Below are 15,911 nucleotides of genomic sequence, written 5' to 3'. Positions count from 1 at the left end.
TTTATAATTTTGTTTTTATCATATTGTGTTCCTAATTATATAGATGTTATTAAACATAAAATGGGTAGTGACATTATTGAAGTGGAAATTTAATTACTACTATTGTAATACAGCTTAAATTTGATGTATGAATTTTTTTTTTTCAAAATTTTTTAATTCAAGAAATTTTAATGACAAATTAAACATCAATAAATATTAGTATAAACTTTTATTTTTAAGTTTAATAGAAATAAAATTTAATTTAGTTAATGGAAATGTTTTCTTCAAAAAAATATATAGATATTATTGTGTTCTTATATTTTTAATAATAAATAAATTATTTAAAACAACAACTTATTATATATCAGTATTTCATTAATACTAGATATTCTTGAATTAAAACAAAATAATAAATGAAAAAGTTATTAATGACTAATATCGATTCTATTTTCCCAAATATCCTTAGCTTAATATGAGATTTATTTAGTTACTAAATTTAAATGTAGAGCTATGCTATTATATTAATATATAGGGGGAAGATCGTTGCCAAAGCTCACACTCCAAGAATCCATGGCTTCAAGTTCAACCATCCCCAAAGCCGCCACCATCCACGAGCTCTGCCACGTTGCGCCGACCGCCACGGCGGATTCGGCGGCGGAGCAACGCCTTTCCGTGACATTCTTCGACATGCCATGGCTGAACTTCCACTCCATCCGGCGTCTCCTCTTCTACCAGTTCCCCTGCTCCAAATCTCATTTCCTAGAGACCATAGTTCCCAATCTCACAAAATCACTCTCAAAAACTCTCAAGAATTATCGTCCCCTCGCGGGAAACCTTCTGTATCCTCTGAATTCAGACATGCCGGAGTTCCGTTATGTTCCCGGCGACTCTGTTCCTGTCACCATAGCCGAGGCCAACGAAGCTTCTGATTTCGATTACCTGACTGGAAACCAATCCAGGATCGCCGATGAATTCTACCCTTTTGTTCCCGATTTACCAGAACCAAGAATCGATTCCGAATCAGGCTTCAAAATAGTACCTCTTTTCTCCGTGCAGATAACCCTGTTTCCGGGCTCTGGTATCTGCATTGGGTTCTGCAATCATCATTCCATAGGAGATGCGAGTTCGATAGTGGGTTTCATGAAAGCTTGGAGTTCAGTTTGCAGACTCGGTGGGGACGACGAATTATGGGATCAAAGTGTTCCTTTTCCATTTTACGACAGGTCTGTGATTAAAGATCCACTCGGGCTGAAGAATATTTTCTGGAACAAGCTGAAAGGTATCAAGATTGAAGCTGTTCCATTAACATTCCCCACAAACTTAGTGCGGGCGACCTATGTTCTACACAAAAACGACATCCAAAAACTGAAGAATCTCGTGCTCTCCAAGAATCCAGATTCCCCCCACGTATCCTCGTTCACTGTAACGGCCGCGTACGTGTGGACTTGTTTAGTCAAATCAGCGGCGGAAGCAGGGGAAGAAGTCGATCCGGACGAGCCCGAATACTTCGCCTTCGCGGTCGACGCCCGGGCTCGGCTGAATCCGCCCGTGTCCTCCGACTACTTCGGAAACTGCCTCGCGTTGGCCAAGACAGCGTCGACGCACCGGCGGCTGAAAGACGCCGATGGGTTCTTTACGGCCGCGAAGTTGATCGGAGATCTTATCAGTGAGAAAGTGAACAAGAGAGATGAAGTCTTGAGTGACGCAGCCACTTGGTTCACGGACTACTTAGCTCTGTTCGGAAAGAGGCTGTTTTCGGTGTCGGGATCCCCTAAATTTAATCTCTACGAAATGGATTTCGGGTGGGGAAACCCGAAGAAACACGAAGCCGTGTCCATCGACGGAGGGTCATCCATGTCGCTCAGCAAATCCGGGCAATCCGATGGCGGATTGGAGATTTGTTTGTCATTGCCCAAGTTGAAGATGGATGCTTTTGCTACTGTCTTCTTGGATGAAATAATGAAACCATGATCATCTTGCACTTTGTTTGACATGGTTTCTATATGTTTTATTTTTTATTTTTATTACGTGAAAAACCGATTGTCCGATTTCGGATCAAGTTTTTTCATACCATTCTTATTATTATTGATGAGAAATTTTTTGTTTAACGTGAGATCGAATCTGTGATGTTTCATGCCACTACATTAGTTTCCATATGATTTAGAAGTGAAAAATTGATTATAAATTGAATAAAATCATTTTTATAGTTTGGAAAACAGGTTTGATAGGATATAGTATAGAGGAGCTTGAATGCTTGATCATCCCATGTTTGACTGCACTTCTTTCGGTCAACTGAAAAATTCATATTTAAAATTGAGATTATTGACCGTTTCTATATCAAAGTAGAAAAGCTTAATCCTTTCTCAAAAAACAAATAAAATAAAATAAAATAAAAGCTTAATTCAATTTTACAGAGGTTTAGTTCAATCTATCTTAAGAATATTAACTTTTACAAAAACCAATTCAAAAATAAACATTGAAAAAAAATTGTTATATTTTACCCGTTCACTATCTTTAACTGTCCGTTGGATCGCCGATGTGAGGTTCACATGAGTGATCTAATGGTGGTGTTGTTCACGTCACACAGTATCACATCGCTCATTGATTGTCTGCAATGGTAAATGCTATGCTATATCGGGTGATTTTCATCTGCTGTAACATCAATCATATATTGAACATATGTGTGAGCCTCGTGTCCAGCGAACGATTTAGATATGTCATATGAATTTTACCCTATAGATTCTAGCATTTCCCGTCTAGGACAATTGATATGATTAAGTTGAAGGCGGTGACTGTTTTTTGATATGTAACGACACACCAAAAATCATCTTTCAATTCTACTTTTTTTTGTCCACACTTTTCTCAACTTCTTTTTCTCACTCTCACTAACCTCTTTCACCTTTTTTCAACCAATCTGTATCATGTTTGTTTCTATGATTAATTTCACACGTATATATCTTAAATATCAATTTGATTATATTAGCATATTAAATTTATATTATCTTATCAATAATTAATTTTCAACTATTAAATAATACATTATTTCATTAAAAAAATCATAAAATATTATAGATTATATCACACATGCAACTGTGTGCTTTTGTCGCTAGTATATATATATATATATATATATATTATAATAGATGTGGATGTTATAGTAACCGTTTTTTGTGTGTCAAATCACATCAAATTTTTTTCTATTTTACCCTAAATTTAATACATATCTTTTTTAATTTATATCTCAAATGACTAATGTATCCTCATTTTTCTCTAACATCATTATCTTATTTTCTCTTTACCTTATTTTTCAAATTCCATTATTTGTTTTTATTAAATTATCCAAATATATTTTTACAAATTCTCTTTACTTTTTAAAAACTCACATGTTTTTCTCTAGTATAATTTTTTTTTACGTTTTTTTCCAAATAATTGAATTGTCGAGTACGTGAAAATTACGTGACACAATTGCTAGTATTTATAATAATTAAGGAAAAGTAATAATAAACTTTATTTGAAAAATAAATAAAAAATAGTTTTGATAAAACTCCATCTTGGTTTTTTTACGCAGCAAAACAAATGTTATTTGTTGATAATGGTACAATAACATCTCAACAAAACCACTACTCTCGAGGAGCAATGCCAATGCATTGAATAAATTTTCAAACTAAAAAAATATGGTGGAAACCAAATAAATAGGCAAAAAAATATTGGTAAAAGAGAATGAAACATGCAACCAGAAAGCAAATGCTCACCCAATGTCATCCGACCAATATGACATGACAGCTCAAGGTCTCAAGTCGAACACTATTCTAGCAAGGGCCCAGAAGGGAAGGGAAAAGGGGAAATGGACTCGGGCTTTTAGGCATTATAAATTGTAGAACGGTCTTTCTTCATTTTTGGAGATATTTTAGGCTATTCGGGGTGAGATACACTCTTTTAATGTTTTTTTTTTAAGATACTCGTGCGAATATCACTCTAAAAAACACCAGATGTTCTCGTGAACATCTCACTGAGAAAAAAACATGTGAATTTCATCAATATTTTTTTGGTTTTTTCACGATGTTCGCGCGAACATCTAAAAAAAATGGGATGTACTTCTCCCAATGTAGTATAGACCAATCCCACTTTTGGAAATATTTATAAGAGATTTTTAGGCTTAATTTTAAAATTTTGCAATGTACAAGGACTTTTGGATTAAATCGTAGAATGGTCTTTTATGAATGGTCTTTTTTGACTTTTGGAAATATTTATAATAGATTTTTAGGTAATGTTAACAATTTGGACACCTCTTCTATTTAGATAAATCACAGCCGCCTGAAACTTTTCTCAAAATTCAAATATAATAAAGAGCTATTCAACAGTTGAATTTGAGTGATTTGATGGGAAGAAATTAGCGTTTCAACTCTAAAAAAATTGACCGGTATCATAATTTTATAATAATAATAATAACTATAAGCAGCTTTGAGTTATTCCTACCTCTCGAGTTTTAAAAGTTAAATGATATGCATTATAAAAAAAATATACCCAACTTCAAAATATAACTCCAAAGTAATATAGATAGTTTACAAAAATAACTCAAAATTAATGCAGTCAATTAAAGTCACCCGTCCTCAAGAATCTCTCTGTGTACATGCATGCATGATGTGCTGCAGTACTTATAATGATACCGATGGAAGGGTACTTTACCAGCCAGCGAACCGTTGCAGCACGAGCATAAAATTTTGGTTTCAGTTGGAGAAGCCGTTGGCCCCGTGCCGGGAGTTTTCTGCACTTCTGCTGCTGTCATCGCTGCTGATCTTCTCTCAGCAGCAGCAGCTCTCTTTTCTCTTTCAGCAGCTTGAATTCTTTTGTGTTCTTCCTGCGAAGATGCAAACTAAGATGAGAACAGAGACCAGGATTTGCAGGATAATCCAAAGCCAAACCATTGTGCTAGCATGATGAGAGGACGGAGACAAAGGGCAGAACCTCTTTGGATACTGTCACACAACCACTGGATTGACCAATGAGAGTCTTCGATGTAACTGGGGCGTTCTGGGATTGAGCAGCTTCGGCCTGTTCATTATTGTCAGGGGACAGTTAAATTACAAATGAAGTAAAATTTTTTGATTCTCAATGATGGGAAATACTTATCTGAGACGAATAAACGACATATTAACTTATGGCATTTTTATAGCAAGAAAATCCACTCGGATCTTACAAGAAAGAACAAGATTTATAACTGCCTTCAACCAGCTCAATCAAATTAAGAAAACTACACGCTATCAGTATTGCTCTATTACATTCCCAGTAAATGGTATGCGTCACCAAAGTGCGTCATGTTGGACACTAGTCACTGATTAACATCAGCACCAGTCTAGCAAGATCAGAAAATGCGTCCACACAGCAAAAATAACTCAACAACAGCAAAATAGGGATTGGAACCAACTAGATGTAATTGACTTAGGTATTTGAATTACGAAAAAAAATGAACAATTCTGAATGACAAAATCCTACCTCCACTACCTGGGCCAAGGATTCACCCATGAAAGTGGCTCTAACAAAGAAACAAATGCAAAAAGACATTTATCTAAATGTAACACAAGGGGCTGTACTTACACAACTATGGATTCTAGTTGTTCTATCACCAAAATATTGTATAGCTCGTGAATTGTTGAAAAATGTAACAAATTATTAGAACATAAATGAAATAAACCTGAGCTTTCTTCTCTCTTGCTTTTCGTAGCTTTTTCGACTCTTTCGCTTTGGCTTTTTTCTTAGCATCTTTCTCGGCCTGATCAAATGTCAAATAAAGCCTTTACAAGCAATGTAATGCGAAAACAGGTACAGCATGATGGCATCTGGATGACATGATCGATATTCTAAGTGTGTTTTATCATAAATTTTTATTATTATTGATGTCATGTGTTTTAGCACCCAAACTGATGGGAATTTCACTCTCACGGTGAGTGGGAGTCTGAGTTTCCAATGATGAAAGCCATCTATGGACAGAGGTTAAAGGCGACATGTAAAGCAAACCAGACAAAAGGGTGAAGACTTCAGCAGGCAGCTGAATCCACATGTTGAAAATCTAAGTCACTGAGTGTTAATCAGTTGAATAGACTTGAGTAACACGTGGTTCAAACTTCAAACACAAGGAATATTTCAAGTTTAATTTCTTAAAGACGGACCATTTTTATGTTTTTTTACGAAATAATATTTTCTAAAATATTTACATTTTATATTATTTTTAAAATTTTTTGTATCTTCATAGAAAATCTATGTAGTTTCTTTCTCTTTCATCGCCACATTTAGGACTTTGTCTTCCCCTTTCAAAATTGAGAAATGAAAGAAATATCTCGTTGATCCTTGGCAGAGTTCCATTCTCCCCTTTCTTGTTGCTTCACTCTTACATATGTGGCTGGACTAGAGCAGCAAAAGCCTGCTCATGTTTTCAAAGTTGAGCTCGACAGAGCTTCAATGAAATTAATCTGTTTTAGAAAGACTTAATCTTGATCTCAAATATTGGATCTATCCGAGCTTAAACACCGAACTATAGTTTTTCCAAAAATCAAACCATTCTCAAGCTTGGCTGGTTTAGATTAAGGTTCGAGTTAAGACTGAAAAAAATGTACATATTCAGCTTGACTCGATCTGGTAGCACTCCTAAGCTAGAATGATCCACAAATTGTAGACAAAGTATATAAAATACAACATCAGTTATCAGCAAGTAACTATCAAACAAAACTGATGCAATCATAAAATCAAGTCAAATAATGCGGCTTAACCGAAAAGTTGAAATGAATTTGTGAAGCAACGCCATTTTACCTGCTTAGCAGCTTGAGCTTCTTCCATCTCTTTTGTCAACGCACTGGGCACCTGAGCAGCCTGCCAATCCCACTTCTCAAGGTTTAATGCCATGAACCGTCTAAAAGTATTCCTCACCTCTTTCTCATTGGCAAGCGTATATGGTGTGTGACCCCTCTCATCTCTGATGCAAGGATCCAGACCATGTTCTAAAAGTTCTAAAACTTTTTCAGAATTTCCTGACTTCGCTGCTTCATGTAAAGGAGTAGATGTGGCAATATCAGTATTCTCATTTTTGGTTTCCAGAGACATAGACAAACCATCTATATTAGCATCCTCATTTTTGGTTTCCAACGATACAGACAAACCATCCATTTCCTTGAAAACAGCCAATCCCTCAGAGATATCAGTACCCTCAAATTTTTCTCTCAACTCCGTATTGCTGGATTCAACACAGCTATCATTTTCAATGCTTACACCAGATAATGGATCCTCTAGTGTACTGGGAGCTGTTTCTTCATTTATCTCATAAGCAATTTGCGTCAGCAAGCCATATATTCGCCTAGCTTCCTTAAAGGTAGGCCTCCTAACAGTCAATGGAATACTTCTAATGGCATGATGCCGACATACAAATAAAGGTTTTTCTCCATCGAAAACAAGTTGACGATTATTTGAAGGAGCATGAATAAAAATACAGGATGCAACAGCAAAATAAGGCTTCCACGAAGTAAGCAACTCTTGAACATCCTGGTTATAGCAAAAAAGAATTACAGCAATATCCCAACAGTATATGTATGGGAACGGCTCCAAAATGCAGTTGGAGATATATACATATTTACTCCCAGGAGGAAGTATTACGAGGTTGAATACAACTCAATAAGACCCATTTCTCGAGGAATCGAGTTGAGTTTAAATAAGCATGCTAAGTGCTAACAACATTTTAAACAAAGTGGCGTAGATAAAAGACTTCCTAGAATTATGTGGAAAAAAATTATCACCAAGTCAAATACCAGAATGCAGTTTGTAAGTGTTTCCACCTGATAGATGCTAAACTAAACTTGGGCAGCTAAAGAACATCATCCAACTATGGGCAAAGGTGTGCAATTGCCCGGCAGGCATTTTGCCCAATTTCAAACAACCAGCCTCTCATTTTAATTTTGCTTTCTAGAGTTGAATTTGAAGATGAACCAAATATTAAATACTATTTGACAATTATTCTTCATCCGTCCTAGAAGGTTTTTCCACAAACAAATGTTAGTAAGGATAAACAGTCATTAAATTGTGCTCATAACACTTTTATCTAAAATCTAGTGGGATATAAATAATATTACATGAATTTATTTACCTAAATGAATATAATGACAAATTAAGTTAAATTAACAATCACTTTAAAATTCAGACATTAGTTCTTTGTTAAATTAAATTATACTTTTAATAACTTATAATGGTTTATTGGTATGAAAAAAATTTATAATAAGATGAGTTTGTGGGAGATAATTGCATCCTACCTTTACAGGCACCACCCCAACGATGTATTCAAGGGTTGAGATTTATCAATACATATAAATACATATGAGGTACACAATTTTGTGAGAGGTAAAAAATATTCTTTTATGAGTTTTTTTCAATTTTTTTAATTTCTTGAATATGAAACTTTCCCAAGTTTTTTTTTAAAAAAAGTTTTTCTTTATTTTCTTTCAAAATCTTATTAGACTAATTGATGTATGTGATACGTTTCATAATTTTTATTTTCATTTTTTTTGCCCACCAGATTCAAAGTCTCTAGCTACGCCCCTGCCAACAAGCTATGGACGAGGATGTAGAACACGAACAGCAAATAGAAATTAATCACACTAAAGTCAATGAATTTACAAAATTCTCTCTTACTTTGGAATGTGAGGGATGCAGATGCCATAAAATAGTATTAAAAGTAGTAAAATTTCTCAACTCTAGTCAACGATCAACACCTCATACCTTCTTAAGAGCAAATTCATTATACCGACGAAGTGAAGCTCCAGCAGAATGAATACCACGACCACCTGCATCTTTTGATGACTGCTTTTTACCAGCCTTGGCCCTGACAACATATCTGCAGGTTCATGCACAAAAGCACAAATTTAGAAAATTCTACAATTCATGACCATAAAGAAATATATTAACTTCGCAGGATGTGAAGCAACTTACAATATGCAAAAGTGGGCAATGTCTATTAGCCCAAATTCCAAAACATTCAGGTCAAATAATATTTATAAATCATTTTCAACAAATTAACAAAAAAAAGCTCCAAAAATATCAATGTGTTAACCAACAAACTAGAAGAAACTATTTTCATTTAATCAACTTCTCTTAGTTCGCCGAAGTTTACACAAGACTGGAAATGAACTTAATCATGAAAAACACAGAATTATTTTTCAGGAATGATGTACGAAATTTGCTAGTCAATTATAAAGTGAATAGCTTTCAAAAATATAGACATAATCACATAATATAACATGAGGTGTAAGTAATATCATCAAAAAAAATTACAGCATTCGTTCTCTTAGTTAACAAAGTTGGAAAATGACCATAATTTGACTTAACAAGACAGGATATAGAAAATGGTACCAGTTCTAAACAAACAATATGATGGGATGGCACTAACCTGTGGAATGTTTTATGAGCCACGAGAAAGTTGCCATCGAAAACACAGCCAGCAAAATGTCCACCCCTCGCAAGTAAAACAATCCGCAAACAGGTGTTATCTCTAGGTTCATGGACTATGTATTTCAGCTTTTCAATCACTTGCTTATGAGACAGATGCAACACTCCCCCACCACCATCCATGTCAAGCTTTTGGTCATTTTCAAATGAAATATTTTCAGACTCAACGAGAACTAAACATCTCCAAACCGAAATTCTCTCCCCTGTTTTGAACTGCATAAATATTTTACTCTTCAAAACTCCACTGTTTCCACTCTGTCTATCAATGACAACACCATTCTCCCTCTCATCTTCATCTTCTGATCCTGAGATACTTGATATGTCATAGTCTTTGCATAGAGAATCAGAGGTTGTTTCATCAAAATCTTCCTCACTGATGCTATTTTTGCCAGAAATACTTAGCTTTATCTGAGATCAGATAGCAAACAAGTAAATCAAGGATTGAAACTAGAATGGAATACTGGGGACCAATGAGGTTAAATAAGTACATTACTATTCACAGGCACTTGAACAGGGCAAAATAAATAAATTATCACGTGGGCAATTCCAACGAATCATATAAATTTATCCAGTCCACCCGTGTAGCAATCACAAGGTCAATTCCATTTCGTATAAAGAATTTCTGAAGCCCAGACAGAAGAAAACGTAAAAGGGTTAAAGAAATCAGCTCCATGCCTTCTTTCCCCGATAAGAGCACGAGAAAAAATAGGACCTATTGGAATTTCCTTTAACTAATTTCCAAATCACAATTGGATCAATGCAATTGTAGAAGACTAAAGTTCCGTCCTTTGCAAACTGATAGCAATACCTACTAATGTGAGACCTCATTCATCTGCAAAATTATTTTCTTACTATCAAACTAAGATGTTGTATAAGGTGACAATCTTTAAATTCTCAAACATGATGCTATGAAGCTTTTATTCTCAAAATTAAATTTTTTTAAAAAAGGGGAAAAAAGTGATTACATGAGGTGATGACGGTACTTCAACGACACACAGACCAGTGCTTCGATTATTATCATTGTTCTTAAAAGAAACATAACACGTATCGTGTGTAAAACTATGTAAATAAAAGTTTAACTATGCGTACCAAGATAATAATTCTTCTGAATATAATAGTAAAATCAATGACATACATTGAAACGATGTAGGTCGGATTTAAAGTGAAATCTTTGGTCTTGGAGAGACTCGAACTCCGCCTTACACGTATTGCAAGACCATCTCTGCATAGATTTGAAATCACTACTGCTATCCACGTTACTACTGTTAGGAACACCAGCAAGATCATTGCCAATAAGTTTCTCTCTCGATTCTAATTCCAATTCTACGTCTTCCAAGGATCGGAGGGAGAGATGGGAGAAATCGGAATCCGGTAGAGAAGAGGAAGGACGCTTGAGTAGGAGGCAGGAATCGAAGAAATCCTGCGAAACATCGAAGACCGAACGGTGGCGTTTCAGCTCGTCTTGCTTGTTGTGCTTGCCAGCACGCGTTTTAGTTGGTTTATCGGCGGCGGCGGAGGAAGAGGAGGAGACGGCGGAGGCGTCCGTGGCGGCCATTGTCGTGAAATTGTGAGGAGTTTGTTTATACTTCCAAAATGAGGGGATTAAAAGATACATCTCTTCCTATTTCAATATTTTTTTTTTTCGAAAAAAAAATATGGGAAAGAATTATACATGAAATAAATATATTTTCAAGTAGTGTGTTAGCTCATTTTATATTTTTTATATAATTATTTAAATTTGTTTCACGAGTTTATAATTTGATCAAGCTGATTTTAAAAGAAAATATTGGCAAAATTTCTATATATTTCATGTTTAATACTAAATATTAGCGTATATCGCACGCGATGCGTGTATATACATAAAAAATTATTATGTTAATTGATTTTCATCTTATTTTTAAAATTTATATGATTAATTAGATATTCAAAAGTTTAAGAGTTACAATTATCTTATCTAAAATTTTAAAAATACAAATTTAATTAATTAAAAGCTCTCTACTATAATAATAAAGTAAGATTAATAGTGAATTAAATTAATATATAATTGTAATTTTATCTCAAAATTATTAATTAATTAAAATTTGGTTAATTAAAATACATCTACATGATAAAATAAGTAAGACAATACGATAATATATATATATTTTCAACCAAAAAACAAACATAATATATATGTATATATTTGTGTGTACGCCTACTACATAGCAACCTAATCGTAATTAATCTCGAATCAAGATGTTGACTTATATATATTGAAAGAAGTATCAAATTAATTTTATTTGAAGATAAGAATTCAATAAAAAGGGTTGACAAATATGAACCTTTGAGATAATTACATTAATTAATATGTAATAATCTTTAGTAAAATGGAAAAAATGAATATAAATATATAAATAAATTACATTTTTATTTGCAAAAAATTAAATAAAGAATTATATAAATTATTTTCTTGACAAATTTACTCATTTGATGTCGGACTATATTTTTTAAACTTATTTTATGTCGTATTACTTATTTTAACGATAAAACAAAACAAAAACAAAACAAAAAATTAAAAAGAGTAGTCATGATTTCATGTGTTGTGTGTGTGGGTTGTGTGCATACCACAAGCAAAAACCTTACAAAATCTTGTGTATCAACAATGTTGTAAATGAAGATATTTTTTCATCTTATAAACTCATAAGCTCGTGATCTTCCTATGAGACTTTGGTTGCATTTCTAATAATCCTACAATATGTAGTGATACGAGAAAAATGAACATAAGCATTAGCGATTACACAATTTGTCAAAAATAATCTACAGACTACAATGCGTACAGTGTGACTACAAATTGATCACATGGAATGACATTTAATCTACCTCCACAAACCATCTTTGCATCTACTACACAAACACGATGCTGCAAATTTGGTATGGAAAGAATGTTGCATTTCTTGCGAAGTTCATGCCTTTCAACCTAGGATTCTATGAGTTAGATTCCTAAACTCCAGATTTTAAAGATAGAAAAGGACGTTCTGCGTTAGTTTGGGCAGATGCCCATGGTGTCAGCGTTCTTAACTATCCAAGGGTGTTCCATGATCTTTTGAAGAGGGAGCCGTTTTGACGAGTCCTTTACGAGAAGCTGCACAAGTTTTTAAGCCCTCATAGCAATCAGGATGGAGAAATCTTTCCATATTGTCTGTTCATGAAAGTAACAGTAAATCAATGCCATTAATTTACCTGGCTAATGAGATTTTTGGCTTCTTCAGACACTTCAGGGGTGGAAGGAAAGCTAAGGTCAACTTTCATAATCCTACATATGTCCAAGGAAATCATTATAAGCTTCTGATCCAATGGAAGAAATGTGAAAATACTAGGTAAATAAAAAAAAGAGCTTATTTCATACCTTCGAAATGTGTCTGACTGACTTTCAGCCTCAAATGGAGGCACACCATATAAAAATTCATAGCAAAGAACACCTAATGTCCAGTTATCCACTGAATAGTCATGGGCCTTGTTCTCCACCATTTCTGGTGCTAAATAGTCCAGAGTTCCACACATGGTGTGTCTTTTGCTTCTGGATTGTACAGACCAACCAAAGTCTGCAATCTTGAGCCGACCCTATGAGTGACGCACAAAGTTAACGAATATTGGAAGATTCCAAAATTTCTCACACTTTGTGGCGAAGATTAAAGGAGGAAATTCGGAAAATAGTTCACGGTCCCACAAGGACACTTCTTTATTTTGCCTTACAACTGATTTGCACTGGCTTCTTGTTCATAAATTTGACATTCATGACATGGTCGATAAACTATGTAATTTAAATTATTAGTATTGCACCCATTTCAGCATTTATACACTGCACCAGATTTCGTCCAACTAAGTGGTGGTAGTTGCTCTGGGAAACAAAGCTCGGAGATTACAAGTTGACAAAGGGCATTACCTCATGATCAAGCAACAAATTTTCCGGTTTGATATCCCTGTGAATCACATGCTTTTCATGACAGTACGCCAAAGCTTGTGTGAGACTTGCTATGTACTAATTTTCAAATAAAATATCAAGTGTCAGAATACAATTTTAATGTTAAAAAAAACTCATGTAGTAGATGGTAAATAGTACATTGCCGGAAATTAAAGAGCTACTGACGGACCCAAGTTCAGAAATGCTTGATAAACGCTAGCTGTATCCGAATTTCTTATGTATCATGCTATTCATTACATATGTTGTTCGTTTTTAGAGAGACCTCAACAAATTCACAAGATAAAAGGATATCAGTAAAATCTAGATTCTTCGTAAATGGAAAATAGAGTATACACAACACATAAATGCATAAACCAAACATTTCGTTGTGAGTTGTGCCATTCAAACCTTTCAAAAACAAATCGTATCTAAGAGATGGTTTCCGTGTATAGTAAAATCCTCCCAAGATTTCTAAGGACTTCAAATTCAAAGTTTTTAAATAATATTTTGACTAAATTATTCCATAACATTAGAAATCGATAGCTCCTTCTCACTTTAAATGCACAATAAGTTTTAGATGTTTCAAGAACCATATCATTCACTCGTGCTATCAATTTGAAAATTTCCCCCTGTTATATCACATTCCTGGAACAATCAAATGTTGAATTTTAAATCTTCTCCATTAAAATTATAGAAGCACACGCACAAACATAAAATGAGAAGGGATTCTGATTACAGTGGCCGCTTGTCTCTCGGTAAGGTGGTGTGATTTACGTAGTTCTTTGTACAGCTCACCCCCATGAGCATACTCCAGGATCAAGAAAATCCGGTCTTCATCATGGAACCATCCGTAAAGTCTCAGGACATTTGGGTGGCGGAGGCTTATTTGGATCTCCATTTCTCTTCTCAGCTGATGGAACAATCTGTACTTCTCGATTTGCACCTTAAATATCACCTTCAACGCCACTATATACTTACTCTAACACACCAAAGAGAAAACAATTAATCCCAAGTATAAAAAAACTCGCAAAAATACTCCATAAAACTAAGAATGCGATCACCTACCTTGATTTCACGTGCAAGGTAGACTCGGCCGAATTTGCCTTTGCCCAGGGGCTTCCCAATTTCAAAATCGTCGATTGACCATTGCTTTCGGGGAGTTTTGGGTGGTTGTTTGGGGGGTTTCGGGCGATGAGGAGCCATTTGCGACGAACAATCGGGTAATTGAGGAATTTAGGGAGTCGAAAACTGGATTGTGAAAGGGGAAATGGGGGATTTTGAATTAGCTACTCGCAATGTTGGAATCAGACCGTTGTCTAACCGGGTTGGGTAAAACGGGTCGGGTCACAATGTGATTTGTTTCTCGAAAAAGGAATTATTGCAGCAAATATCACTATGAAATAAAATATTGAAAATTTACACTTTTATTTGATAAAATTTTAATAAAAATCTTCAATCTTTAACTTTTATAAAATTAGCACACGTGCCCCTTCATATGATCGATTGTTGCGCACGCGCTCCTCATGCGACCGGGTCAATATTTTGAATTTTTTTGGCACCAAATACCCCAGTAAAATATTAAAATTACATATTTGACCTTTTGAGATTATAATTTTTAAATCTATTAAACCCATCCAATTATAAAATATTTATCAAACATTTACATTTTATAAATTTTTATTTTTATTTTAAATTTATTATTATTAATTATGCAATCAAAATAATCCTTTATCCTTTTTTCCTTCTGAGAGGAATCTTTAAAAATGGCTTGTGTGATCGGAATAACTTAGTTTCCAGTCGGCATTTGAAACTTCCCTATGGGAGCAGACCTTTTTGAGATTCATTCTTGCATTCTCCCCCATTGCTAGTAGGTTGATGGGCCGCACGCCATTAGAATTGTGGCTTGGACGGGATCGTTATGTCCTAACGGTTTCAACCTTTCGAGTCTCGGTTAAAGAGTAGGTGATTCACTATCGAAGCGGGATCTAAGCAAGCGGATTGAAGTTAAGAAACGACTCCCTGCAGGCCAACGAATTGTTTCTAAAAAAATATTATTATTTTATCTTGATATCATTATTTTATTAAATTACTTCATTTTTTCCAATTTCTACATTAAACATGCATTCATAAAGAAGGATTTAAATACCTAAACGTACAAAAATATTGAACAAACATGATAATTCATGCATATTACTTTTTCAATTTAAGACTATATATGTTTGAACCAAAATCTAAATTTTTCGAAAATATGTATTGCAAAATTTGCAGTAAATAATAAAAAAATAAAGTGGTTATATAATGATAAAATTTACTATTAAAATATATTTTTTGTATAACTAATATTAAGATAAAATAACTAATATTTTTCATAGTTATTTAATTAAAAATATTATTTATTCAATTAAATATAGAATTAATAGTAAATTTTATCATTATATAATAATTTTATTTTTTTATTATTTATTGCAAATTGTGCAATACATTTTTTCAAAATTTTAGATTTTGGTTC

The 15,911-nt window shown here is 34.1% G+C and overlaps 3 protein-coding genes across 5 annotated transcripts; 1 reads left to right on the top strand and 2 right to left on the bottom strand.

Moving 5' to 3' along the window:
* The first annotated feature begins 438 nt into the window (after nt 1-438).
* On the top strand, nt 439-2,075 carry LOC140884387 (malonyl-coenzyme:anthocyanin 5-O-glucoside-6'''-O-malonyltransferase-like). Its single transcript, XM_073291127.1, has one exon. It carries the CDS (start codon nt 550-552, stop codon nt 1,948-1,950), a length of 1,401 nt encoding a protein of 466 aa, XP_073147228.1. The 5' UTR covers nt 439-549; the 3' UTR covers nt 1,951-2,075.
* Nucleotides 2,076-4,463: 2,388 nt separating this feature from the next.
* Nucleotides 4,464-11,038, bottom strand: LOC140880186 (uncharacterized). 2 transcript variants are annotated; one of them, XM_073284394.1, is made up of 7 exons: nt 10,598-11,038; nt 9,404-9,870; nt 8,737-8,851; nt 6,784-7,509; nt 5,672-5,749; nt 4,945-5,031; nt 4,464-4,837 (listed from the first exon to the last, which is right to left on the bottom strand). In XM_073284394.1, exons 1-7 carry the CDS (start codon nt 11,015-11,017, stop codon nt 4,580-4,582), a joined length of 2,151 nt encoding a protein of 716 aa, XP_073140495.1. In that variant the 5' UTR covers nt 11,018-11,038; the 3' UTR covers nt 4,464-4,579. The 2 variants fall into 2 exon arrangements, with proteins under 2 accessions (XP_073140495.1, XP_073140496.1); XM_073284395.1 differs by lacking the exons at nt 4,464-4,837; nt 4,945-5,031; nt 5,672-5,749 and adding an exon at nt 5,942-6,397.
* Nucleotides 9,093-14,645, bottom strand: LOC140880187 (serine/threonine-protein kinase Aurora-3). Of its 2 annotated transcripts, XR_012149609.1 has the most exons (7): nt 14,468-14,645; nt 14,139-14,381; nt 13,385-13,480; nt 12,848-13,062; nt 12,682-12,754; nt 12,322-12,583; nt 9,093-9,102 (listed from the first exon to the last, which is right to left on the bottom strand). XR_012149609.1 is itself a non-coding variant. In XM_073284396.1 (6 exons), the coding sequence occupies exons 1-6, from the start codon at nt 14,603-14,605 to the stop codon at nt 12,482-12,484; spliced, it is 867 nt and encodes a 288-aa protein (XP_073140497.1). In that variant the 5' UTR covers nt 14,606-14,645; the 3' UTR covers nt 12,171-12,481. The 2 variants fall into 2 exon arrangements, 1 of the variants encoding a protein (XP_073140497.1); XM_073284396.1 differs by lacking the exon at nt 9,093-9,102 and having other exon boundaries at nt 12,171-12,583.
* Between the last annotated feature and the right edge of the window lie 1,266 nt (nt 14,646-15,911).

Source organism: Henckelia pumila, chromosome 2, assembly GCF_033568475.1.
Source record: "Henckelia pumila isolate YLH828 chromosome 2, ASM3356847v2, whole genome shotgun sequence".
Taxonomy (NCBI): domain Eukaryota; kingdom Viridiplantae; phylum Streptophyta; class Magnoliopsida; order Lamiales; family Gesneriaceae; genus Henckelia; species Henckelia pumila.
The sequence above is the reverse complement of the archived record's forward strand: the minus strand, read 5'-3'. Positions and strand labels throughout refer to the sequence as shown.

What these genes read in the sequence shown, in the direction of transcription:
- LOC140884387 (XM_073291127.1), top strand. Translation starts at nt 550, where the DNA reads ATGGCTTCAAGTTCAACCATCCCCAAAGCCGCCACCATCCACGAGCTC.
- LOC140880186 (XM_073284394.1), bottom strand. Translation starts at nt 11,017, where the DNA reads ATGGCCGCCACGGACGCCTCCGCCGTCTCCTCCTCTTCCTCCGCCGCC. An exon ending in ATGAATTTGCTCTTAAGAAG is followed by an intron (nt 7,510 to 8,736) that starts GTATGAGGTGTT and finishes TGCTATAACCAG; the next exon opens with GATGTTCAAGAGTTGCTTAC. An exon ending in GTGTGACAGTATCCAAAGAG is followed by an intron (nt 4,838 to 4,944) that starts GTTCTGCCCTTT and finishes GCATCTTCGCAG; the next exon opens with GAAGAACACAAAAGAATTCA.
- LOC140880187 (XM_073284396.1), bottom strand. Translation starts at nt 14,605, where the DNA reads ATGGCTCCTCATCGCCCGAAACCCCCCAAACAACCACCCAAAACTCCC. An exon ending in ATTTGTTGCTTGATCATGAG is followed by an intron (nt 13,063 to 13,384) that starts GTAATGCCCTTT and finishes CGTCACTCATAG; the next exon opens with GGTCGGCTCAAGATTGCAGA. An exon ending in CAGTCAGACACATTTCGAAG is followed by an intron (nt 12,755 to 12,847) that starts GTATGAAATAAG and finishes GGACATATGTAG; the next exon opens with GATTATGAAAGTTGACCTTA.